This window comes from Dermacentor andersoni, chromosome 4 (genome assembly GCF_023375885.2).
Source record: "Dermacentor andersoni chromosome 4, qqDerAnde1_hic_scaffold, whole genome shotgun sequence".
Lineage (NCBI taxonomy): Eukaryota > Metazoa > Arthropoda > Arachnida > Ixodida > Ixodidae > Dermacentor > Dermacentor andersoni.
The window spans coordinates 47471188-47498732 of record NC_092817.1 but is presented as its reverse complement, the minus strand read 5'-3'; the positions used below and the strand labels follow the sequence as shown (position 1 = coordinate 47498732).

Genomic DNA, 27545 nt, shown 5'->3' with positions numbered 1-27545 from the left:
GCAGGCAGCGTAATCCACCATCGTTGTCGACTCTCCCAATACATCGGTGCGCAGAACGAGAATTAACGCAAACGTTACTCGCAGCGCAATACTGGAAGGACCGCTCAGCAGCGTCCAGTTGGAGACTAATGCTTTCGCATTCACAACTCGTAAGGGCTCCGGTGTCCTCGGATTTTTTTTTTAGCAACGATATTGACATAGCCCTTTTATTTATTTATTTATTTATTTATTTATTTATTTATTTATTTATTTATCCTCGGGGGCTTCAGGGCGTTAGAGAGGGGGTGGGTACATGGTTGAACAAGGTTTTATTGGCCAATATTCCCATATATTCGCAGCTAATAAAGAAAAAGTGCGGCATAGTTGAATATTGCCGTGAGACGTTCGATAAGCTCAAGACCAATAGCACCTTTGTTCTATAGTAATCAACGAAAATATTTCCTTTTTTGCATCCGATCTCTAAATTTTCGCGCTTGCGTTTCCTTCGCCCACCGGCTGTGTACGTTTAAGTTATCGTTCGATAAATGTCCTCACCGTTTGCGGGGAGGGCTCCCAAGCATACATATTATAACGAAACGCTAAAATTAGCGTGCAAGTTTCCTCTCGAATAATGTCATATGCCATCCAACAAAGTGAGCCTGCTCACGTTACATGTTGCGTATTTCTCCGATTCCGCTGCCGCTCTATTTCTTTTCGACAAGTGTCGATGCATGGCACCTGGCGTCACACAGTTGGTGCGTAGAAAAAACAAACAAAATGGAAAGTAGGTGCCCAATACACTGATGTAGAAGCGGGGAATAAACCCACGTGTACCCCTGTCTTAACGGCCGTTATCTTTCGGAAACCGCAGTTGCATCAAGAACGCGTTGTCACAGCAGATGAGAGACCGAGACATGGATGCTTCTCCCATGCACTATCATTCAGACAATCCCCATCACCAGAATTTATTACTTTTTTTAAGCAAGTGCTTATATGAACGAATGTCTATCTTCTTTGTATGGGGATGCAGAAAGGTATAAAAAAAGGATTGCCGCAATGCAGAATCAAAACTGCAATCTCCCAATCTTTAGGATATTGCTTCGGTCGACTCTGCGATGGCCAGACATCTGTTTCCAGTTGATTGGGATATCTATAATGGTTTCGGGTAGAACGCCAGTGCTAGTGAGGCGAAATAATGCCCAGGACCATAGGGGGAGGTGCGTCTAAATTGAAGAAAGTGTCATTATTCTCCATCCACCATTAGTCTGTGTACACGTCCGCTGTAAAGCAAATTGAATGTGCTAGACCTGCCCACAGTGACATAAAAAAATCGGCCAAAGATTTCCCACTGTTGTTTTCCGTTTTTTATTACAGATCGTGATGCCCTCGTTACCGTGAAACAGCTGGAATGCTCGCGGCTGTGAGTTTACATTTAGGTTCTTTATTTAGGCACACTCATGGTCATGGTCTTCTCTCTGCACGAAAACGTACGAGACCATCTCGATTTTACGAGTAAAAATTAAAAAAACCAGCGAGTGTCACTTCAGCAGGACGAAAAAAAAAGACAAGCTGCTTTGTACAAGCTGGACCGTTAAGGCAAGTCTATTGAAAAGAACGCTTGTATCGAAAGGTTATCCGCATAGGCAGCAGAAAAACCACGAAAATGTAGACGGGCACTTACACCACGGTCCACGAAGTTTTGGAAGTTACGTACGAACACGTATTCTATAAAATCCAGGTCGTTTGTAACGATGAAAGGAGCATCACCATTGAAGAACCTGCGCGAAACACGGAAAAGTTCACACTTCCTCCAAAAATTAAACAGGCTGAAATATTTATTGCGAGACCTTTCAGTTCGTTTGCAACATGGTTATTTTTTTATTTATTCAAAAGAACCTTACAGGCCCTATGGCAGGGCATAAAGTAAGGGGGGCATATTAAACAGAAAAGGTATAAAAAGTACAAATTTCCAACAGGATCAGTGCTGTAAAAAGATTACCATGTTGCACAATATTGAAAGCACTAGGAATACAAAGCAATATCTGAAGGCACACGAACACTTGTTACTGTTAACAGAGCAAAGGAATACCGTTAATGAAAATGATATACAACATGGCAAAAATGCACGATAACATACACTAGATTGGTCACTCGTGAACGGTATTAAATGGGAAAAGCATGAGTAACTGAGAGTGTAACGTGTCGGGATTAGATATGGAGGCTATGTTATCAGGGAGGTCATTCCAGAGACGAATGGCACGTGGTAGTGCAGATGAATTAAATGCATTTGTGTTACCGTATATGCGCATGAAACTAAACTGATTATGTAATCTGCGTGAAAAAGAGTGGGGTACTTGTATTTGTAACCGGGTTCGTTTTAAGTTTTAAGTTTTGCCATGATAGTTTTAAGTCTTGCCAGATTATGGCAACACAACCTCGTAAGATATGCAGCCGCTGGGAAAAAGCAGCGTCGAATGATATCGCCACACAAATCGACTATAATTGCCATGTAAAAGATTATATATGTCTGGTTAGCTAGCCTAAATACCATTTGGCGACAAAAATAAAACCCTAGTTAAACTTCCGCTCTTAGAGCGTTTATCAACAGAGATATCAACTGGGAGAGCTTATCCTGGAAGATAAATAAAGTAAATTTCTTAAACAGACGCCTAAATCATGCAAGAAACGCACACACAATAAACACATCGCGTCAAAGTAATCACTGCGCAACCCTGCAGAGACATTTAATTGTTGTATTAATCTCAAATCAATTAGGCCGGCGAGCATACATCAACATTCTATTCGAACGTACTGTCAGGTATGTGTGGTGTTCTGCAGTGGAACGTGCACTCGATGCTACCGATGATGCGACAAGCCTCAAGCTTCAAGCAAACTTACCGTGTCGCTGAAACGGAGCACTACTTTCGAACGTATATTACCATACAGTAGGAATAATAAAAATAATAGTAAAAATAGCTCACCCGAACGTATTGCCATATTTTTCAATCCATTTACCAAGAACCTTGTAGCTTTCCTGTTGAGAAACAACATGAAATCATGGTTAATGGCTGCTCATGTTCCAAAAAACTCCGTCAACCGTAAGAAATAACCACTACTTCATGAAATATTCTCGCAACTATGTTTTTTACAACGCGCGGTAGTTTTGGCTGGGTGCAGCAATTTCGGTTCCTGGTGCCATGTGGTCGTACCGACTAATGCAACGTTAACACACGGATATACAGCCAGAGGAGTTTGCAAGAAAGTGATCCGCCAAACAAACAGGTATCCAGGAGGGGTCACCATTGTAATGCACATAATCATGATTTGTAGAAACATGTGAGCGAGACCGTCTGTATTTGTCATTCGTCCTCTTACCATGGAGTGGTACTCTACAAGGTTTCCCCATATCAGGCTTGGTTCCGGACCCGGTATGCCCAACTTCTTGAAGTAGTTGAAGTGATTTCGCCGCCATCTGAAATGCAGTGACCAAAAAGAAAACGTGGCCTTAATGCGTTGGATTCTGCAGTCAGTGTCCTACTGAATGCAATCCAACGGCTATAAATAATACATCACTGTTTGGGTGAACTAAGGCTCTAACTAGGTCGCGTAATTAGTGACAATGTTTAGCTATTTCTGAAACAAAAATTTATCCGTTAAGGCAATTTTTTCAGTGCGCTTCTGTGCACCGAAATCGGTGTTATAATTTTCTCTTTATTATCATTATGCCAGCAGGGCAGGTAAAATAATTTCATATATAAATTAATTCTGCCCGCTATAACTTTTTTTCTATCCATTTAATTTTCTGTCTTCTTTCTTTAGCGTTATTAAATATACGCACGACAAAAACTGGCACCTTTCTTTAGGTTTTATTGTCTGGAACAAAAATGTTACTTCGGATCATACAATATACTCGGACGTCTTTGCACACTGGACTATGAGGCCCTGCCCGACAGCATTACGCAATCGCATCGGCGCCGCACATGACCTGAAGTCCACGTAGTGCACCTTAACTCTTTCCTTACCGTGCCCAAGGAAATCGATCAATTTGATCGACAGTTCTTCGACAGGTTGTCAAACAGCCGTTAGAATATTTCCACGAGCAAAGTTTTGCAACGTATTTCTTTTATCGACGCCAGTATGCCCTACGGCATAAATTAAATAAAAATTTGTCTCCGTGAGTCCCCGTGTGTCCCCGTGTGTCCCCGTGTGTCCCCGTGTCTCTCCTTCTTTGTGTATAGTTCGCGCTGCTATGACTTCATGATGCAAAACCAAATGGCCCAGTCTTTCACCTTACTAAAAAGATATGTCTCTTTTCTGGATGAAGTCCAGGAGCGGCCAGTGCAGAGAACCATGCCTCTAGCGTCTTAGGTCAGGTGGTCGACCTTGGTGGTAGCTCGGGCTGCGCAGGTAGCGGGTGCGGGCCTCGCGAAGCTCCGGACAGATCCACAGGAGGCGATACAGCGTTGCCTCTGTGGTACGCAATCAGGAGCACTACCTTTGTAGGGACGAGCATGACACGACATCCCAACCACGTCAGTGCGCGGGAGCCGAACCAGCACTGCCACCCCTTCTTGCCACTCGTTACACCACACCATTATGGGGACTTGCATCTCAGGATAAGAGATCCCAATATATACTGCAGCCTTGTCTGGTGGCCCCGACACCATAAATGGTCGGAGAGACATACAAAGAGAAGCCAGGGACGCGGGGAGGAGAGTTCGTGTCCTGTAAGAGCAGACATCAGGCGGAAAGTTTTCCTATGGCATGGTGTTGGCGAAGCCCTTCTACCTTATTGGCAAGTCCTCGGCAGTTTCACTCCAGGACACATGGTGCCGCGTTGCCTTTGAAGGAGCAGTCATGGTAGCGGTGGGAGATTGGCCAGCATCACCTTTGATAGTTATTACAGATGGTGGGCCGCAGAGTGAATTAGCTCAGCCGGGGTCAGCTTGGCCTGCATCGATATAAAGGCGGAGGGTGATTCAGGCACAGTGCGCAGCACGTCTGCTTCGCGTGTCGTATGGCACCTGGCAGATCGAGCGAGAATTATTCTTCGTTGCGCGAGGCGCTTGGCTTCCTTTTGGAGACGAGTGATCTGCTTATTCAGCTTCGCCAGATCGTTTGCCGTCGTATCAGTTATTTCAGGGAGAGCCGCATCATTGTCAGCACGCGTTCCACCCCGCTTCACTGTCACTGTACTCTGGGCCATCGCATTGAGCTGTTTTCGGGGGTGTTAGTGCTGGTTCGTCTTGTTCGGATGGTGACAGCCAGGTGAACCGATTGCTCGTAGAAATGGCACTGTCCCTTCGATCTGGTGCCATTGAACGCTGGCCGCGTATGCAGTTGAGGCGAACTTTGAGAGCCTTTCTGGACGTTCTTTGAACTGGGCCTTCTTTGAACGTAATATCATGATCGTCCGTCTGGCAGAGTCCGCATTTGTATGTGGACGTCTCAGGAGACTGCATAGAGGTGTCTGTGGGATGTGGACATGAAGTTCGCGTGTGACTGGGACGCAAGCACCGATAGCAATGTACTGCTCCTGGTTAACACAGATGGAACTGCAGGATGCAGCCATAGTACGTAATACGGCTCGGCGAAGTCCGGCGACCGTGGAGGGCGACAAGGCAAGTCCGTCCGTCACCAATGTAACCAGCTATCATGATCATGTGTGCGGACCAGTTCAAAGCATCAACAAGGAATGCGAACAAAGCATCAACAAGCTGAACACCAGAGACCCTATACCGACGCAATTCCGATCCAGAAGTCAGGCATGCTTGTAATTGTACGGAAGGATCAGCTACAACTGGCAACGCTTGCAGGTGTGAGTCAAGTAATGAACGTCCGCTAGCGAACGAACACACACCGAGATGCTGTTATTGGGATGGTGACTCAAGAAGCCTTGAAACGCTGTAGTATTAAGGCACGAGTCGAAGGCTGACTAAATTAAGCGATTGTATAGCTTCTATACATCCAATCATTCGCGTGGTTTGAGCACTATATTTTGTAATGCGACCTGGAACAGGGTCGATACAGAAGCTGCCGAAGAGTGGTATTCCCGCTTGCTGGCCCGTGCCAGCCGGTTGCGACTGCTGCTTAGCGCAGAACTCTCAGGCGAGCGGCGTCGACGATGGACAGTCCAGCGTGGATTGTGTCAGGAGACGAGACCCGAGGGGTGACCTCGCGGCCACGTCCAAAACCTCTGATTGACCGCTGTTGTGCCTGCGGGGTCAGACGGCTAGTGCTATAGTAACCTTCAGCCAGGGGCGGTACTAGGGTTGGTAATATCACTGAATGATCAGTCGATTAATCGATTAAATGTATCCCGCAAAACGATTAATCTTCATTGATGTCCACCGTTCATTTAATTGACTTAATCGATTAGACCTGTCCGATTAATCGTTTTCGAGAGTTTGACAGGAGTGGTGCAAAAATTTTCAAATCGTACTGGCATGAGTGTGAACGGGCATTACTGTGCGGCTGTGGTAGAGCGACTGACGACTGTTTTTTCGAATCAGAAGTGATGCCAAGCCGAGCGCGTCCCCTCTCTTCCCCGACACCGCGCACGCCACCAGGCCGCCAGAAGCCTAAGGCTTCACGTGCCCTCGCAATCGAAGGCATACTATAGCAACCCAGTCATTGATTGTCGTGCCACTCTCAGTCCACTAAAGACGTGGCACAGCATGCGTGCCGTCTATTGAGATAGCGATGGAGTCCACGTCAATTCCAACAAGTCTATATATCGTCCGAGCATTCCCGCATGCTGGTTGTGTGGCCGTTCGAACAATGCGTCCGTTTCGCCCAAACCCACCCCAGCCAATTCACATTCCTTCGCTCCGTAGAAAAGTGCATGTGGTTTAATATCCTAAACCAGTATTCTTTCCCCAGTGCATGTTGCAATTTCTTGCATATTTCAGTATGATTTCATTTCACTTTTGCTATTTTTCTCATTTCTTATCTAACTGTACTGTACAGGGATTCACTAGTGGCATGCATCTTATTTAGTTATACACTAAGTGCAATTTTACAAGATACATTGTTTATCTTTTTAGATGTCACTAGTGCCAACTATATTTATTCCTTACCAAGGTAAAGGTTATACTTTATCAGACCTATATACATTTGTGTTCCAAACTTGGTTCCACCTCTCAAATATTAATGTAGGGTCATACAACAGTAGACAACCGTGTTTCAACCTTTTTAAATGTGTCCGAGAAAAATTTACATTATTTCATTATTCCATGAAAAACCCTACATCGAAAGCGATTAACCGATTCAAGGCTAGAATGACGAATGATTAATGGTTAATCGAATTAAAAAATTAATCCGCCATCCCTAGGCGGTACCGTTGTAACGCAGTCGAGGCAGCGAGGCGGTAACGGCCGGTGCGGCGATGGCTGGCGCGCAGCCGCTATCAGGCCTGATAGACGAAGCCGTCGAAACGCGAGTGCTGTTATCGGCAGTTGGCGAGCAACCACTTTTCGCCGGCCAACAACCTCTTAGCATCAGTTATCGCTCGGCGCAAGGCGCGCCTTCTTGTATCGTAAACTCTAAAGAACAGTTGCACCCTTTCGAGTTTATGTTTGCCACACAACAATAATCGTCACCTGTCTTGCTTGCGTTTCCTTCAAAACGCTGCGCTCGCTACTTTCCTGTCGAGAATGCTCTGTCATGCTGATAACGCGCATGCCTTTCGTGACTTGGAAGTACCGGGCTCGCAGCGTTAAAAGGAAATGCGGGCAAGACAGATGACGACTATTGTTCTGTGGCAGATATACACCCAAAACGTCCAACTGTTTTTAGAGTGTAAGTTTTTCGATTCTACACTCTTAAAACGGCTGCACCCTTCGGGGCGTATATTTGTCCCACGACGCTAATCATCATCTGCCTTGCTCGCGTTTCCTTTCTTCAAAACTCGGGCTCACAACCTTCCGGTCGAGACTGCTGTGTCACGCTGATAACACGCAAGCTGTTCGTGACTCGGAAGTACTGGGCTCGCAAAGTTAAAGGAAATGCGGGCAAGACAGATGACGATAACCGTTGTGGAACAAGATAAGCCCCAATGGGTGCAAATTTCTTTAAGAGCGTGTGACTAAAGGATCTTTTATAATCAGACTGAGTGCGCTCTTAAAACGTGGTGCAGATTTTGGAATGTGCGCGCCACCAGCGATTACGCTGGAATGTATACACTCTTAAAGAAATTTGCACCCTTTTGGACTTACCTTGTGCCACAACGATAATTGTCATCTGCCTTGCCCGCAATTGCTTTCTTTAACGCTGTATGCCCGGTACTTCCAAGTAGCAAACGGCATGCGCGTTATCAGCGTGAAAGCAGTCTCGACAGGAAAGTGGCGAGCGCAACGTTTTCAAGGAAACGCAAGCAAGGCAGATGATGATTATTGTTGTCGGACGAATATACACCGCAAAGCGTGCAACTGTTTTAAGAGTGTAGGATGACTCATGTAAAGACAAGGTGTTTCACGTACCTTGAACCGCGGTTTTTAAAAGTTTGGCTAACCGCAGCTGAATGAAACCAATGACATATGATTTGCCGTCATGTGGCGCTCGGTAGAGCGTCCGTTTTTTAATATTCGGCTTAATTTGTTTATTTAACTAACATCAACCATGCAAAATTTTTCTATTCACTTTAGGGCCAAGTGCGTTTCGTTACGTTGTAGAGGGGGTTCAGAAACGGCCAATACAATCTTTTGCGGCAACGTACGGGCTGCGTGGTGAGTTCTTTTCGGCGTTTAAAGAAAGCCCGCGAAATATGAAATAAAACCACGTGACTGCGCCCTTGCGTTATCGTATTGCAACGCTCTCAACCGTGCTTCCAGCGAAAAAACCGTGCGCGCGGACCGTGGCGAAGTGAGTGGCCACGGTCCGCGCGGTCTAGGCGTCGGATTCACAGCGCGTCAGCATTTATGACGGTGGCACACGCATAGGGAGCGGGTCCCGAATAAGCGATAGGTTTGAAGGATTCGATAGGCTTGAAAGGTTCCCTCCAGCGACATTCCTTGTTCTACCGCTACTCACGGCTTCCCATATTATGCCCCTTTATTCTATGAGAATGGCTTGACGCCTCAGGAATCTATCGTTCCGACAGTTTTTTTTATGTTTACTACTGATACGACGAAGCTCGTGCTAGTGTGGATGGACAAAAAGAGCGCGCTGGCCCTCGGCTTGCAATCTCTGCCCAGCTAATCCTTTATACACGAAATCAAGTAGGCACGTAGCAAATACGCTCGATGCCATTGCCACATTACAGACGCCACAATGATGGTTACGACCGCATGTCAGCTTTTCCAAAGGAGGAGGTTATGTATCATTAAAGGCACGCTAAGCCATTGTATAACACGCGCAGCATAACCTCACTTATAACTTGGATAACATTTTTAGCGCCAGCCGACGAGGACAGAAGGGAGACGTTGACAACAAAATGCGCTAACTTCAACAATTTATTCCCAGAAAAAAAATTCACCGATGATCACAGTACTCCTTAATGAGAGATTTGAGCGCAGCTATATACGCGTTTTCACTTCGTGATATATTAAGGCAAATAATTTGACAGAGATGTGTAGCAGAAGCCAAGCGCGTCGGCTTTTATATATGACTCGTCGAATGTGCCAGTGTAATCGCTGGTGCCGCTTGGCATCCAGAAAGTACTACACATTTCGCGTCGCGCATGCAATCAGATTACAAGACAATCGCAAACCATGACAATCGAAACGAGCGCGAGCGACAGCTAACGCGAATAGAATATCGTACGAAGCGAGCGGTCGGGCGGGTCCGCATGAAACCAGTTTACCGCGCGCACGTCACTGAAGGGACCACTCTCATTATTTTTCGCCTTTCCACTGCTCGCGACTCGCGTCTTTCATCTCCCTCTCCGCGTTCGCTCTTTCATCTTTCAGTGTTGTGCTCGTTCACTCGGTTATGCCTCCGACGCTCACCGAAGAGACGGACCATTAGGATCTGCGCTCTAAAAAACCGCCTTTATACACCATTCACAGTAGCGCCACACCTGATCAATCCGTCAAACAGAGCTTTCCAAAAAGTCCGTTTCTTTATCTAGCAGGTCGACAGAGGGGGTGCTTATACACAGTTTTGACCACTCTGATTGATAGCCTGTGCCTCAATAATTTCGCGCACATCTTTATCTCTGTAGCTGGCCAGAACCACACAATCACGAAACAAAGGAACGCAGTCATTTATTAGTTATTTGTTACTCATAACACGTAACTATGTTTTGAATTCGGCACTCCCCTTTTGCTTGCTGCTTGCCTGTTACTAATGGGTTTGCAACCACAGCTCTGTGACGTCCTTTCCTATTCTCGTACGTGGAATATTTTATTTACCATACGAGTTGCCACACGGCATATTATAGTTCAACAAATTCGCGCAGTGCCTCTTCGCAAAGAAGCTGCATAAAAGGCTTGCGAAAGTTATTGTTTATAAGTAACCGTTTGTAGTCCGTATTATTTGACTACGCTCGTTCAAAGCTCTCAAGCGAACCAATTTTATGCCAGTTTTCGATCTTTCTGCAGTTCATTTCACTCTCTCTTGTCATTCCTCATAAATCTTGATGCGACCGAGATGGCCATTTTTATCCAAAATGTATTAAGAATATGCCCTCCAGGGTCACCATCTCTTCCTATTCACCGGCATGTGGACGTAACGCTGTAACTGCTTTATGTCCATTAGCGCACGTGGAAGAACTTCAGTCCCTCGGTTCCTAAACGCCCGCTGACTGCAAGCGCTTTTCTTCGACGCACCAACTCTGGGTTGCGTTAGCAGTCACGACCTAAACACCGCGTTTCAATGACGTCAGGCAGGTCACTATACAAAGGCATCTATGCGATGTAATGCTACAGACAAGGAACGTCTACTACTATTCTCCAAATATTTATTCTTTACTTTTTCTTATTGTTTGGTCGAGTTTCTGTTGAATGAGCGAGTACATAAAAGACCAAATGCCGCTCGAACGGAACACATTCCCGGCGAGTAAGCTTACCAGAAGGTAAACATGATCGCGCGAGTAACGGAGCAGTTGTCGCCCACAAGTTATACTAAATTCGAACGACGAAGGAGTGGCACTTGAGCAATTTCTTTGTTTTTCTTACGTTTCCCACATAACAAGTTAACGTGCGGCAATTAACGGTGTCACTAGCGTAAGGTTATATCAGCGCGGATGAGTTTGCTCACGAGTAAGCTATAAGAATGCGCAAAATGTTGGAATTATCAGTGCGAACGGTTTCAAGAGTCGTCTTTCATTTTGCTTAGCAACTGAGTCGGTACAGAATTTCTCTCTAATGGCGAAGGTCTCTACTTACATGAACAGCGCAGTGACAAGACCTAACGTGAGTGCAAGTAGCACGGCAGTCACCAGCATAGCGACGAGGATGGGCTGTGCGAGCCACTCGTGCGAGTGAGGCGCAGTAGGTCTTCTTGCACAAAGTGATTTGGCAGACCGTATGCATCGGCGTAAAGAGGCTAACAGAAGGTATGCACGAAGCAGATAGTCTCTTTAGCCTTCAGGTTATCTTATTCGAGTCCCGCTATGCATACCCTTCATTGTCTGGTCTTTCTATTGTAGCATGCGCTGTTGATATCGATACGTGACAAACCCGCATTGGGTTCGCAATAGCAAAGCGCTCCTCTGATACTTACGCGTGGACTGATAGACAGGCTCTTTATTGGAAAAGGGAGAGGTTTGCCTTGCGGCGCGCTAAGCATGCTGTAAAGTACTTGGTACTTGCGTTCCAAGTTGCATTCTGAATAATGTGCATAGCGATGTTCAGGCTTCGCGCAGATAATCTGCATGCATTTAATCGTTAACACTGCATAATGCAGTGACTTTAGATCTGTTTTTTTTTTTTTTTTGCTACCATTGCAAATCTACCCTTTTCCTGAACCCCTTCTTGCAACTAATTAGGCCGAAGCGCCATGCTATTTCAATAAGCGTTCATTCATTAAACTAAGATAGTTTCTATACCAGCTGAGAAGTAAAACAATCAATTAAATCTACGCATCTCACCGAGGACACTCCAGAGGGCGTTGATTATTTGTTTTCATAAACCTCTCTTTCTCTTTTTCTCTCTCAGTCTAATTTGCGTTTTGTATTAGCATTGCTTTACTCTATATTTTGTTTGTTTATTATTGCTTCGTTATATGTTTGTGCCTTTCGGATTTTTCGTTCCTTTGTGCACTCAATATAAGAGACCCTATTAACAATGGGTTCGCTTTGGAACCCTGTAAGATGTATTTGTTAGCCGCTGATATGGAATTACCTTCCCTTCCAGAAAAGGACGATGAGTCAGCCTAGCTAGAAAGCAAGCAGGCAGTAAATTTAGTTCGACTATTACGTCAAGCAAACAGAGCTTGCGCAAAACAATTATAGTCCCAAGGTTCAATAGCGAGAACGTCAAGACTAGACAGCCGAGCTTCGCCGATGACTACGATACTCCCTAATGCGAATTTCTAGCGCAGCTGCTTAGGTGTTTTCAATTCGCGATATATTATGGCAAGGAATTTTATTCTGAACAACAGGGTCCTCTCGGCGGTGAGGCTGGGCCTCTGCTCGAGCAGCTCGTTTAGCAGCAGTGGCAGACGAAGCATTTCCACCGGTTGCGTCGCTCATGGTTCAGAAAGAAAGCGTGAACACGGGAACGCGTGCCTCGCGTGGAGCGCATTCTCTAGCGGCGACGTCGCCGCAGGCGAGGTAGCACGTGCGCATTTGGTCCAAAGCCACGTCCAAAGCTCACGCCAGCGCTTTGTTTCCGCGCAGGGCGCATGCCTGCTTGTGCCAACACTCCGCTTTCCTCCTCACCCTTCTCGCCACACCCTCCTCCGCCTTCCGCCTCCTGGTTGCGCTGCACCCTCCTCTCCGCTTTCCTCCTCGCGCTTTTCATTCCGCAGCTGCGCTCCGCGTTCGCTTTCATCGCTTTCAAAAGAAACAAATTGTGTATGATGGGATATCTGAATCTTTTTTGCCTGGTCATTGGAGATTTGTAGAATGCCCCATAAGAACACGCCATCCCTACAATCTACACAACAGTGATCAATCGTTTCAGCATGTGGACACAAACGGCAGTTTGTCGACCACCACATGAAACAGCAATTTTTTTTTCAGGCAGGTGTTGAAAGGAAGAGTTGCTCAACGTAACTTGAAGAAAAATGTGTTGATCCCTGGAGGAATCGTCAGTCGACAGACATCCTTAAGTACAACCAGGTAGTGACATTACAAATAAGACGCATGATAATGGGGAACAGGAAATAATGTGTGCGCGAGTGCAGCGGAAATTTCATTGCGGGAGACAGTTAAAATATGATCCATACTAAATCGAGCCTTTAGAAAGTGAATATCTTCTGCGACCTCCTTCAAGAAGCCCCAAGGATCCGTTGGTACATCTCTGACAGATGACGACACAACTATTTCTGGGAAGTAAATGCTTAATCGAAGTTGGAATATCTCCCTTAAATATGAACTGTTCATATCACGAAAGAATAACCGGGAGACAAGCTGCCTTACAAAAAGATGAACTAGGCCAAGACTCCCTCTCTCAAGACGAAAAGAGGTTATAACGCCACATGGCCTCAACACGTGAGCCCCATACATGAATAGTAAGCACACGATGGTAAGAGAAAGAAGTGGTTCGATGTGAAAAGGAAAAGTTGGTGCTATCTTCTGCAGCCCTTGAGGGAGCAAGCTTGCAAACTAAGCCGCGAGTTATGTAATACTACCAGGACAGTGGCGTAGCCAACAAATATTTTTCGGGGGATGTCATACGCCGCCGGTAAAAAAAAAGTGGGCTTTAAACTTCAGTCACCGTTTGCCTTCGACAGGAAAGGCTTAGCCATCGCCGGGCTTCCATGGAGTAGTGAGCAGCCTACGTTTTGTCTCGTCACTCTTAATTTGTTGATTTCTCGGGCCACATGCGGCGTAAAGTCCGATGTCGTTGACGTAAACGTTAATCTCGATCAAACAAGTAGGCGCGATAGCTTTAAGGGCCGCGTGTCGCAAACGATCCTGTGTCGATGTCGGACGTCGTTTGGCGAAAAATAGTTCCGAACCACAACCACGAAGACCATCCGCATGGCGCAGAGGTGTTACTGTACTAACTGAATTCATCAAAGTAAAATGTGTCAGAAAAGTCCTAAAGTGCAACCTAAACACAACCTACAGACGTGTTAAGGTCGGAATGTAATTTGAATATACCAGAAAACATAGGTCTCTTACGTGGAAACTCAAACATAAACTCCTTTTTCAGCGTTTCTACCATTCATAGAGCGGTGCGCCCACTCGGTTCCTTGCAACAACACCATCCGCTCTCGCCTCCGCCCATCCGCGGCCCAGGTAAGAGGCCGCGTTTCTACCAGAAAGCTCGCCCCCTCGCCTTCGTGCGTTGCGTTCGCCGCCAGCGTTTCCAGGTAAACATTACGGTTACATAAGCTGCAGTAGCCGGGAAACGTGAGAAGCAGTCAGGGAATCTTTCAATGCTATAGCGTTCCACTCTTACAGGAGATGCTTAAGCGTCCTCCAAATTTTTCATGTGGCCTTACCGAGGCGCAGGTATAATGAGCGCGTTCATGACTTTCCGAGGTCTACAAACAGTATAATGCTGTCGCATTCCCATACGTAAGCAGTGTTAAGTGTCTCTGCCAAACTTCTGTAAATTTCCTTCTTGTGTTCAGGGTCTCATATGAGCAATTACCCCAAACAAACAAAATCGTTCACATGCTCTAGATGCTGACTGGCGATCATAAATTCTTTTTCTTTTGCTAGGCTATTGAATATTACCTTTGTATTCTGCATATTAATCTTCAATCGCATTCTTATACTTGCTTGGTTAAGGTCCTGAATCATTTGTTGTCATTGGTCCCCAATATGCCTCAACAGGACAATGTGATCTGCGAACCGAAGGTTGCTGAGATATTCGCCGTTGATCCTCACTCCTGAGCCTTTCCTGTCTAAAAGACATGTTTTTGCCGCAATTTAACACACACAAAAGGAAGACACATAAAGACAACACGGGCGGGACAACACAGACCAAATTCCGGGACAACACAGACCAAATTCCGACTGGTTTAATTTGGTCTGTGACCCATGATTCATGGGTATATTCCATTCGTATATTCTGCCAGGTTTCATCGCTGCTGAAAACCGTTCAGGGACGATATATATATATATATATATATATATATATATATATATATATATATATGTGTGTGTGTGTGTGTGTGTGTGTGTGTGTGTGTGTGTGTGTGTGTGTGTGTGTGTGTGTGTGTGTGTGTAAGTAAAATGTTAATTTCTCATCTTAATATGTAACCTAGTCAAGAATGTGCAGATTCCACGCAAAATAAATGTAATAAAACAGCCCTTAGTAGCTGCACAACACAGACTCCATTTTATTCTCACTTCTTTATTGTATTTGCTCCCCCTGCCATTTGTTTTGTGTCAACTTCTCTCTGCAGGCTGCCATAGGATTGCTTCATTCCCCCCAGCATTGTTTGCATCCCTCCTGGGAAGATACTTGAATATATTTCTAATATTAGCGGATTCCGTGGTGTCATTTGAGCCAATGTTCTATATGGTCGTTAAGTGTCCTTGGTGACTTTTGGCCTTCCTCACACCAAATGGCCCGTTATAGGCCATGTTCAGGCTTGGCCCTCTCTTTACCAGCACAAGTTCACCGACGTCGAGTGTTATTTTGCCTCTTGTGGAAATTTATCTTCATTCTTTCACGATACCTTGATCTACTATCTCCAGTTCTTGCTGCTTCTGGTCAATGCCAAGGCTTATATCCGCAGGCAGATAAGGTGGTCTCCCAGTTGCAGCGAATAGAGGAGCGCATCCCAGGCTGGTTGTATACGAGCGGTTGTGGTGAGCTACTGCCACTTCTAGACATGTCGAACCACCTGTGAATGCGGCATACATGCTAAAGTATTGTTTGATGTACCTGATAGGCCTTTCAGCCAAGAAATGTCACCTAATTTTTGAAGAACTTACTCTTCTTGAAATTAACTTTTATCTTAGGATCAGATAACACTGCCAGAACATGAGCCAGATGCTCTTCATGCAACTTTTCACTTTTAGAGTATATGATAATGTCGTCTACGTTAACATTGCAGAAGCGTCCAATGTAAGGACACAAAACTGTGTCTGTCATCTTTTGGAACCCACTATGTGAGTTTTTCCATCCAAAAGAAAGGCGACTGCATTCCTAAAGTCATAAATACGGTGTATTGCTTGGTGTCTTCTTGTACTAGCACCTGTCAGAAGCCCTTGCACAGATTTATGCGAGAAGAGCTGGAACAGCCTCCAGTTTCATCGACGATGGTGTCAATCCTCGGCATCAGAAAAAGAAACAACCAGGTTTAGTTATTTTCTCCTCTGTAATCCTTACTTAACCGCCAGCTGACGTCTTCCTTTGGAGCAATGGTGATAGGAGAAGCAAAGGGAGACACAAGTGGGCGAATTACATTGACATCTAACATCTTCTGAAGCTCTTCTTTAAGTCACACCTTCTTTTCCCTCCTGAGGTTGTATGGGTTTGTTTTTTTTTTATCCCGCCACTATTTTGTTGGACAGGTGAAATGGAACTTCAAACTTTGTCGTCCCCGGTGTATATTCTCCCAAGCATACCAGCTCGGGGTAGAGTTGCGAAATTACGCTGTCTTTCTATAGCGTACGTAGGGCATCTTCTGTTTGTTCCGACTCTGTTTGGTCAGCCTCTTGATCAACAGACACCGTATCGTCCCAATAAATATTCAGTTTCAACAACTTCATATCCGGACGAGATAGGAGAAACTCGTACTCCGCTATGTCTAAAACTAATTCAACCACTTTTGCATCTTTAAATTGGTAAGTTACTTTCAGGCGTGCCCACTTACAATAATCTCTCTTGCTTCCATTATACCCACACAAAAGAACTGACCTCCCTGAGAATACATCGTGTGGATTAGTGTTGCTTTTCTTAAGCATGGATAAAGAAGCTCGGCTGTCTATAAGTGCTCTAGTGCTTTTTCCGTTAACCTCAAGTTCTATATGTAAGAAACTCGCAGAAATCAAACAAACAGTCTAGTTTTTTCTTATAGGGTCAGACTGAGAACCCTCGCTGATTAGGTTTTTTTAATCTGGCCAAGATGCCTTTCTCAGGCAATGACACTCTTTTCGCTGTATGCAACGAGCTATGGTGACTTCCCTCTTGCGAATACTTTCGTAACCGTTCATGAAACTCTGTTTCTGGATGCTTCTGCCCGTTGAACATCCCAATGCAACTTTGTCGTCCTCTCCATCCAATGGTAACCGACCTCTTAAAGTGACTCCAGCAAAGCCTCCATAGTTTTTGGTGCTGCAGGTTGAATTTGTCGGTGCAATTCTCGAGGTGGGCCATGTATTATCAGCATTATAACAGAATTCAGTGGAAGTTCGGGCTCTGCAAGTAGAAATAGTCGACATTTTTCAAGTAATGCTCGAGCGTTGCTCCAAACCTGTAGCAATAAAATATAGCTTAATCGCTCAAGCAGGCTGCCACGGAGTGACGATATGAAGCTCTCCTTCCATGTGCTTCATGCATCACATTGAGGTCACGTAGTACGCAGCCCGTACCATTTTCTTCCGATGCCATTTAATATAGGGAGCATACGCTTCACTAATCTTTCATCTGTGTCCCAGCCGGTTTGTCTACAGGCTTATTCAAAGAAGGCAATCCAAGCTTCTGGATTCCATGACAAACAATGAAAAGGTTGCACAACCTCTGTAGGAAAGCTTTCTTTGAAACTCAGGGTCGAGGCAAGAGTGTGAATCATTTCATTTTTTCTGAAAAAAATTGCTTTTGTTGAAGCTGAATCGCCTGAAGCACCACGGAGATATCTGCATGGTAAGCTGGATCCGGTGCGGCTGACTTCTCTACTTGCGATAGCACAAGGTGTTTGAAATGGGAGACTCGAAGGTTTATCTTCACGGACCCTTTTCCTAAGAGCTCTTCATGAGAAATAGATGTCTTCTGCATAATGAGAGGCACGGCCTTATTTGTCGTCACATCAGCGGGAAGATCGGCTGGCGGGTCTCCAGGGAGCGAGTACTTCGTGAACACGAGGCCGTCTTTGGCTGGTTGAAAGAAGAAGGTTACCCACATCATGGATCGTATAAAGTTGGCTGCACAAAAATGTGTAATAAGACTGCACTTAGTAATACACAACGAAGTCTTGTCTTGTCTTGTCTTGTCTTGTTTTGTCTTGTATCCTAAACAGTGGCGCATATCCACTATGGGGGATTGGCCAAGAAGCAGGCGGTTTTCCGTATGTTTAGAAGCAAAACGAAACTAGATTTGAATAGTAGAGCGTGTGACTATAGAACTGTAATTTAGAAGTGTAATGAAACTATTGCTATGAATTTTGATAAGTAGGTCAACGTAAAGAATTGAAATAATAGAAATCATTCTACATTTTGTTCAATCTCACTTCTTTTTTACGTTCTTCACTGCCCCTGCCGGTTGTCTTGTTTCAACTTCTTCTATCAGCAGGCCGCCATAGGATTGTTTCAATAAATATTTTCTGGAATCGTTTGCCAGCAATAGAGAGGAAAAAACAAGCAAATCCCTGGAAGCGAGCTCCACCTCAACTGACCTGCGGCTTCATTTTGAACTTCCACAGATAGTTCTCATTGGATATAAAACATTGGTGTGCGTTGCATTTACACTACACTTCACGTGTGATGCCACGGCAACCGGAAATATCGCATCACGCTTCGTCTCCTCTGACCATGCTGGTTCGTTGCTTGGTTTTCTACTACGAGTGGCGCTTTGAAGATAAAGAAAGCGAGTCGCATGCCGAACTTCTTCCTCGTGCTGTGCTCCTGTAATAACCCAAAAAATGACTTGAATGCCTGTCATTCATTGTTCGCCAAAAACATTAATTCAGAAATTCCGTGCGCAATAGCAAAGTCAGCAAGGAAAACAAAATCTTTGTTCTGGTCTGTTGCCTACAGGTGACACTCATCCATAAAGCGTTACTGAGCCACGGGAGCTGCTACTTCTGTGGGCGTCTTCGATGACGTGTCACCGAGAGCCCCGGGCTGCTTGACGCGGTGCTTTCAGCCAATGAGCGTTGCGTATGCAGCGCCTCGGGCAGTCCGGGACTGCCGGGGACGGACAATCGAAGAGGCCCAGTACAACCAATAATGCTCGGCGTTATCAGCAGCCGCAGCAGCAGCAGCACCAGCCACGCGAGCAGCACGTGGAATCTCGAGCCCCGCCCCGGCGCTGGAACGCGCAGCTCGCTCGCACCCCTGGAGCGGAGCGGCGGCCATGTTCTCCGGCAGCATTCTGCTGCCCGGCGGCGATGCGACGGCGGACTGCGTGCTACGCACCTCGGACGGCGGTGCATTCCGCGCGCACCGCGCCTTCCTGTGCACCGTCAGCCCCTACTTCGCGGCGGTGTTCCGCAAGCAGTTCGGCTCGCCCAGGGACGTCCTCATCGGCGGTGTGAAAGCCGCCGTGCTCGACGCGCTGCTTACGTTCCAGTACACAGACCAGGTAGGGAACAACCGCAGCATTGAAAACAACAAGTGCAGAAACCCGAAGTGCGGCGTGGTGTCCGGAGAAGCAAAGTTGACACGATAAGCGCAGCTTTGAGAGGACGCCACGTTCGCAAACGCGCCTTGACTGTGATCTGCTTCTAAGCCATGTGGCACCACAGGATGAAGCGTTCGATCTGAGGGGTCGCTTTTGATAAAATACTTTTTATCGTATTGTTATAACGGAAAGTGGTGAGAATCGTAGCTTCAGGGTAAGAGGAAGTGATAAACCTGCAATTAAGTACAAGTACTCAACCTTGTACAATTGATAAAATGAAAGAAGTCTGTTATACTCGCGGCCGTACATGGACTCAGTACACCGCTTATACCGTAGTGGTTTAGATTTTTCATAATAATGACATTGTCGGATGGCTAAAATAACCACGTGCAACAACGTTGCGCTGGCACTTCGGCGAACAGGGGTTAATTGAATAATGGCACCACGACCTAGTTCCTTCCAGCGGACACTGCAGCTGCACTTTCTTTGCACCTCCATGCTACACTTGATTGAAGTAAAATTTTTCCCCTCTCAGGAAGAGGGAGTACGGTATGATGGGTCTTTAATAAATTTGTGGATGACAAGAAAAAATTCGCTCGCTTTACCCGCGAGGACACGTTCCTAGAGCGCAAGAGGACAAATAGGACATTTGGCGGTCACGAATGCATTAACGCTATGCGACTGGCAGGCAACGAGTTGCTATGTATATACGAGAAACGCTTGGTTCATTTCGTGGTGACGACTCTGCATGCGTGGTCGATTCCAACGCAGCTATGCGTGAGCCCCCAGAACATCCTGGAGGTGCTGCAGGCGGCCGACATGCTCCTGCTGGACGATGCGCGTAAGCAGTGCCTGGTGCTGCTGCTGAAGACCATGGGGATTCAGAACTGTATGGGCCTGGCCGCCCTTACGCGGCAGTACTACAGCCCGAGCTTCGCAGATGCCGTGTTCACCTTCGTGCACGAGAACTTTGACGAGGTGAGCGTCCGAGCGCCACAGCTTAACGGGCCAATAAACATAGACATTAATGCAGTTTCAAATGAGGCAAAGCATTCTTTGACAAAACTGTACTCATTCGCTTGGCAGAAAGAAGTAATTGTTGTCGAAATTTTTATGTACTCGAGAAACATGCGCTGAGCATACAGGTAACGTTTAAATTATTTTTTACCTATAGACAGAGTAAACCCCTCTGTCACAAATGGATAAATCTATAAGAAAATACCTATTACAGAACCGTATAAATTTCTGCCTTTTCTAAAGAAAATCTGTCGCATGCAACAGAAAACCCGCCGAAAGTCAATAAAATGCCAGCACCTTTTTGCATAAACAGGCAAAGTCGGTGTACAAACTTTTGAGAGGAAAACTGTAGATTGTCTTAATTCACTTTTACAAGGCTAGGTTATTGCCTGCTCTGTTTACACTGTTTGCATATAAGCCACAAGCATGTCATGAACATTGCAGAAGCAACATTCAGACCATGGTGAAACCTACACCATTAGGGGCTCCGGATAAACGACCGCTCATAGATAATCGTCGCCTGTCCGTCTATACGAGCCTGTTTGCGCCGGCCCTAGAGAGATAGGAAAAACGCCCTGAATCTATTGTGTTTGCGGAGAGATTTACTAGAAACGTTGGAGCTGTTGCTATGTTTAAGTAGACAAACACAAACGCCCTCTCAGCCCAGGTTTTCTTTTCGCGCTTCGTGTTACCCGGCCCCATTGATAAAGCCCACACGTTTATTCGGGCCAAGCTAGGTCGCCGCGCAACATGATGCCTCAACGCTGAGTTAAGGCTCAGGCGACGAGATGGGACAAGCGAGGCCTAGTGCGTTTTTCTCCGATTGATTGATTGATTGATTGATTGATTGATTGATTGATTGATTGATTGATTGATTGATTGATTGATTGATTGATTGATTGATTGATTGATTGATTGATTGATTTTGGTTTAACTCCCGGAAGCAACACTGGCGCTAGGAGAGACGCCGCTGTCAAGGACTACGGATGATTTTTTTTCCGCCTAGGGTTCTTTACCATGTCCCTAAATTTAAGGACGCGCGCGTTTTTGCATTTCGCCTCAATCTTAATGTGGACGCTGCAACCGGGTTTCGAGAATTCCCGACATCACGCTCAAACATCAAAGCCACTAATCCACCGCGGCGTATGCGTATCCATCCACACTTGAACGGATATAGGATCTGAAACGAGCACGGTCAGTGGGTTGGGGTCGCCGAGGTCGGAGCGTGCTGGGGCTTGATCGCATATACGAATCGGCCGTCCAGGATAGCGGACAACCGAGCTATGCACTCACTGCACCCGGTAGCCTCGGCGGGCCCCCAACCCACGGACCAGTCTGCGTTTCAGCTTTGATGTCCCCGTTGCCCCTTTGGCGGTCTGGAGGCGCCGCCAAAGTATACTAAATAGTGGCATTTTGTTTGCACTTATTACTTAGGCCCCAGTACGTTCCCGAATTCTCATTGCCTTTACCGCAATGCATTGCGTATGCTTCACCGCATTACCAAAATGTATTCGGATGAAGCCATTGTGGAACGCGTGTAAGACTTGGGGGCAACAAGAAAATCCAAACAGCGCGATAACAGTCGCTCAAAAAATAAACAGGCAGATCCACAATGACATAAATATAAAAAAATCTGAAACGTCGACAAAGAGGTGTAATACAAGGCAATAAGGGCAGGACGGAAATAATTTGATAAAGCAATGAGGAAAACTTCAGAGATGTCTTAATGAATATAGCTGAATCAGCGACTTCGTGCTAGGTGGCAAGGAATTCAAAAATGGTTGTTTTGACAAGGTCCTTATTCCGCATTTAGCGCGAAATCGTGGTAGGAGTGTACTTCTGTTTTACGCGAAACGCGTGCTAATATAATCATGGGTGCCTACTACGAGGGCGGGGGGGGGGCGGGGGGAGCTGCTCAGGGCCCGAGCCCCCTCTGGAGTTTTCCGGGAGGGCTGAGCCCCTACCCCCTTGGCGATGCCGAAACGTACCTCCCTTCCCACCTAACGTCACATTGCCAGAGTTCTGTTACCCACATCATCTTGAGGTTTCTTTTCATTTGCCTTTTCACTTAATATTTTATTGTGGCTAATAGCTTACTGCATCATGTCGGCGCCGACGCGCACGGATTTTAATTCATACTTTGCTTTATTTCCGCGAATTCTGACAATAGGAGAACAAGCGCTTTACAAGCACCAACGACAGCTGCCTCATCCGTATTTTCTCACTTCAGCATTGTTTTTAATTCCCACTGTAAACACGATGCACATATACAATATATTTAAATATATAGAGAGGACAAAGTTTATGTTATGTTTAAATAGGAGGTTGTCATTTAACAATTAATTCTAAAGGTGTGGATAGCTTATGCCTAGAGAATCAATATGTTGCTGTATGTTCACCTCGCTTCAATATGCTTTGTATGTTTTTTGACCCTGAAAAATACCTGTAGACTTTAGTGACCCCTTCGGCAGAGTCATTCATCAACGGCGTGTGAGATGCACGTGAATCATGTGTGTCTCACTATCGCTTCTCTTTGCAGTAAGCACAGCTAAAGACTCATTAAAAAATACTTCTAATAATTTACAGCATTTATTAGGGATAGAAACATCGTCACTTGTATGCAGAGGTCATAAATATATACAGGGTGCCCCAATTAACTATCATGCACCAAGATAAAAAATCAGTGTTTTCCTCGAAGAAAACCTAGTGCATATTGTTTGCAGTACACTGGAGTAGCTGCCTGTAATGTTTTTCCATTGCTGAGACTGAATTAAGCAATCGCAATTATCTAACTCTAGACGTACTATCATAATTATCAAAGTGTCAATGAAGCATTTGTAGGCGCAGCCAAGGGACATGTAACTGCGGTATGTTTCGCGACGTACTAATTGCGCACTAATCTTTTCCGACTGATAAATAAACCCTGCGAAATATCGCGAATACTGCGCGACTGCGCTCCCACCCACATCATAAAGCAGCACCCTCGAACAGGCTCCTTTTGAGTTAGTAAGAACGAAATGAAGGAAATAACGAAAAAAAAAGGCACCGCAGATGGTCAACCAGCGAAGCTGAAATGTGCAACCCCAGTGTTTATCACTGGATTAATCCTGACGCTTAATTAAACGACGGCTTGGTAGGCTGCCGGATTCTCGGTACGCAGTTGCTGCTTGCGCTTGTCTGCACGAGCCTGTTTTTGTGCCTGGGCTGCAGCATGGGCACTCCGTAGACGAGCTTGCTCGCGGTTCTGTTCGCGGCGTTGCTGATCGAAAGCTACCTGTTCCTCAGGAGTATGTATGACGGTTGGCCTGCCCATTTCGGAGCCGGAGAAAAACTGCTGCGTACGCGCATGGCTGCGACGGAGAGCAACGACTTTACTGGCACCGCCAATCGCGCGCCTCTCTCTCTCGCTTTTTTTTTTTGTGTGTGTGTGTGTGTGAATTCACATGGGGTTGAGCTGCAGGGGTTTTCGGCGTACAGGTGACGTACAAACAGACGGACGAATCGGCTAGCAATAATCAGCTTTGCTGTAAAACATCGTGATAGAGCTAGTGCCTTATCTGCCGCGCCTTGCCCGATGAAACACGTCGCGTTTGGTGTTAGTTGGAAACAAGCTGTGATAGCTGTTGTCTTAACGTAGATAAAGTGCACAGATGGTTCTTTTTTTGTTTGCCTCTACACCTATCACCACAAAAGCGAAGCAGATTAACAACATCAGTGAAAATGTTTAAAAGTGCGTTTTGCTCCGCCCCAGTCGCCATGTCTTTCTCTAATGAGCAGAGAGTAAAAATGATCCTGGCATTGGTAGCTGCAAATGACAAGACGAAGGCCGCAAATATATATCAGTCATGGAAGTGTGACGGTCGATCATACGCGTCGACTATCATCAGAAATGATGAAAACCTGAGACAAACCGGCAGCATCAAGAAACAGCAGCGGTGGACTACATCTTTGAATCCTATAGCCTACGCACGGATGTTCTAGCGCTTATGGCCTCAAACCCTCATTCTAGCGTGTGGGACGTGGCCGCCCAGGTACGAATTTCGAAGTCATCAGTTTGGACGATTCTAAACGACGGCCTTTCACCCGTACCACCTTAACCAGCACCATTGCTTGGAAGATAGGGACCTGTGGAATTCTCTAGATTTCTCGAATTGGGTGCTCACAAAAGCCGATGAGTCACCGGACATTTTGAGCAACATCATGTGCACAGATGAAGCCAATTTTCACAGAAACGCCCAGGTAAATTTGCATAATGCACACTATTGGAGAATCCACACTGGGTTAAGCGCAATCAGCACCAGTACCAGTGGTCGTTCCATGTGGGGTGCGGAATTTACTCCGGTGCTGATTGCGTTTTTAGTCCCATCTTCGCTCACACACTGACTGGACTGCATTACGCGGACGAAATCCTTGGAGTGGTGGATGAGTTTCGCAGCGAAGTTCCGTTGTCACATCTTCCACTTCTTGGGCTGCTGAGCATGAGGTCGCGGGATCAAATCCCGGCCACGGCGGGCGCATTTTGATTTGGTAGAAATGCGAAAACACCCGTGTACTTAGATTTAGGTGCACGTTAAAGAACCCCAGGTGGTCAAAATTTTCGGAGTCCTCCACTACGGCGTGCCTCATAATCAGAAAGTGGCTTTGGCACGTAAAACCCCATAATTTAACTTTAATTGGTTTAAGTGGTTCATAAAGGCGGTAATAGCGCTCTTTACTAGTCTCTGTCATTCCTTTCCTACTTTTGTGTGCTACCCAAACACCACCGTTATAAAGATTGGAAGGCACGGGCCTGTAAATTGGCCGGCTAGGTCACCTGACCTCTCTCCACTCGATTTCTTTTTGGGGGGGGATTATGTGAAAGATCGTGCTTACATGATCGCGACGGACGTCAGATTAGCTCAAGTAAAGGATAACGGATGTCTGCCGTAGGATTCGAGCGTCGGTCATCAAGAAAGCCACTGAAGATGTGACAAAGCGGACTCAGCACTGCGTCGCTGCCAAAGGAGACCTACTCGAACACGTCCTCTAGGCAGCAGTTGGTGTTCAACGACGCTTACGAATTCATAGATAAGGGCACACTGAAGTTTGATGGGTTTTTTTTTTGTGCAAGCGTCCCGATCGCCAATTCGGCTCAGTGAATACTTCCTTGAACGCATCGGTTTTGCCCTTTCTCAACACGTGAGTCGCTTCCCAATCAGTTTATTTTGCTTTTATTTTATGTCATTAACCTGTTTTTGCAGCATGTATACACTCTCATGAAAACTAAAACCGCCACTTTAGTTTGGCTTTGGTCCGAAGCAAGTTTCTGGCGCAAAATATACCTGCGCGAGCACTCTGTCGATGCGGTGCGAGCAAAGCCGGAATATTGAAACGTGCTATGCCTGTTACATTGCTTTTGGCGTTTCGTGCGTGGTCAGAGCGGCGCTTCGGCCGAGTTATCAAGGCGCTTTTGTAATCAATGTAATCAGTGGGCCTTCACAGAAGGGACAATAAGCGGGACGTAGGAATAGCTGCAAAGACGCGAAACCTGCTGTTGGTGCTCCTTCCGTAACATTATCAAGGTGATGCGCTGTGCGAGAGGCAACGCAGTTGCTTTCAATCAGCTTATTTAAGGGCGCTGCTTTATGAAGCGGGTGGGAGCGCAGTCACGTGGTATTGTTCATATTTCGTGAGGTTTGTTTGCCAGTCGAAAAAAATTGCATGCAATTAGAACGTCGCTGAAAACACAGCAGTTTGATGTCATTTGAGGGTGCCTGGGGGTGCCTACATATGCCTCAATGACACTTTGATAATTAGGACAGCACTTCTCGAACTAGATAATTAATTGTAAGTGTAGAAATAAATTTCAGTGGCGAAAGAATTATTGGCGGCTACTCCACTGTACTGGAAACAATACGCAGTAGGACTTCTTACAGTAACGCAACTGCTATATTTTTTAAGTGTTTGTGCATGACAGTTGGGGCACCCTGTATAGTTCACTCAGTAACCGAAATGAGGCCAAGCCGGACTCACTTGAAATCAAAATCAACAACAGTCACGCGAAGGAGTGCTTATATTCGGACTCACAGAAAAAAAAAGAAGACAGCTGGAGGCTGCAGTTTCGCCTGAAAGGCGAAGCAGTATTAGTGATAGCAAAGTGTACGACAATTACACGAAGGAAGATTAGACCACCGAGAGACGGCAGATTCTTGGTGGTCGGAGAGGCCTGGACTTGGGAAATGAGGTCTTGTAAATTCTCATATAAGGCTGTCACTTCAGTGAACACTTCTTCGAGGGCACACGAAGTTTCTTGAAGTGCAATATACATGAATGGTTCGGTAAGCTGGTCGAGCCAGCTTACCGAACCCGGGAAAATTAAAACTTTCCACCTACGAATTACGGATATAGCGTTCTGTAATAAGTTCGCCCATTGTTGACCACTGCACATGTAAACTTCTATTACTAACGGTACCACTACAGAACTGTACATTGCCATAAATGTTGCCCAAGTCCGCATGTGCAAACTAACTTGCACGTAAGTTTGCTGACGATACGTCATACTAAGTCATTGTTAGATGAATGCACGGATGGCGTGAAAAAAGACGAAGACACAAGTATAAGGTGGGTATAAAATACACGTGCGCCAACTTCCAACGGAAAGAGCTGGTACTTCGGGGTACAGTGGGAAAGGAATCTTGATTGGCACCTAGCTGTGGTGTAAATGCTGACTTGTGTATTCGACCGTAGGATTTCGTCTGGTCTGATAGAGAGGATAGACGCCAATAGAGCATAAATGCGTTCAATCAAACCGAACATGAATATGTTCTAAACGTTGTGTGATACGTAATACGAGGGCGAATCGGAAAGTGGTTGCCCCTATTTTTTATTAGCCAAAATAGTGTACATACAGGTAATTACAAATATACGTACTATTCTACGTACCTTACGCTATTTTTCCACATAGTCACCCCACCGGTTCAGACATTTGTCCCACCGCAG

At 45.8% G+C, this 27545-nt stretch overlaps 2 protein-coding genes across 2 annotated transcripts in view; one reads left to right on the top strand and one right to left on the bottom strand.

Moving 5' to 3' along the window:
* Positions 1-12209, bottom strand: part of LOC126537074 (cytochrome P450 3A14-like) — a 39191-nt gene extending 26982 nt beyond the window's left edge. Inside the window, exons 1-4 of the mRNA XM_050184211.3 lie at positions 11307-12209; positions 3355-3451; positions 2961-3013; positions 1661-1757 (exon numbers count right to left, since the gene is read on the bottom strand). Of these exons, the coding sequence (XP_050040168.1) occupies positions 1661-1757; positions 2961-3013; positions 3355-3451; positions 11307-11365 (306 nt within the window). The 5' untranslated portion in view covers positions 11366-12209. The remainder of the gene's footprint in view (positions 1-1660; positions 1758-2960; positions 3014-3354; positions 3452-11306) is intronic.
* A 6972-nt stretch (positions 12210-19181) lies between these two features.
* Positions 19182-27545, top strand: part of LOC126537080 (uncharacterized) — a 30462-nt gene continuing 22098 nt past the window's right edge. The window contains exons 1-2 of the mRNA XM_050184224.3: positions 19182-19511; positions 20322-20528. Coding sequence (XP_050040181.2) covers positions 19284-19511; positions 20322-20528 — 435 coding nt within the window. The 5' untranslated portion in view covers positions 19182-19283. The remainder of the gene's footprint in view (positions 19512-20321; positions 20529-27545) is intronic.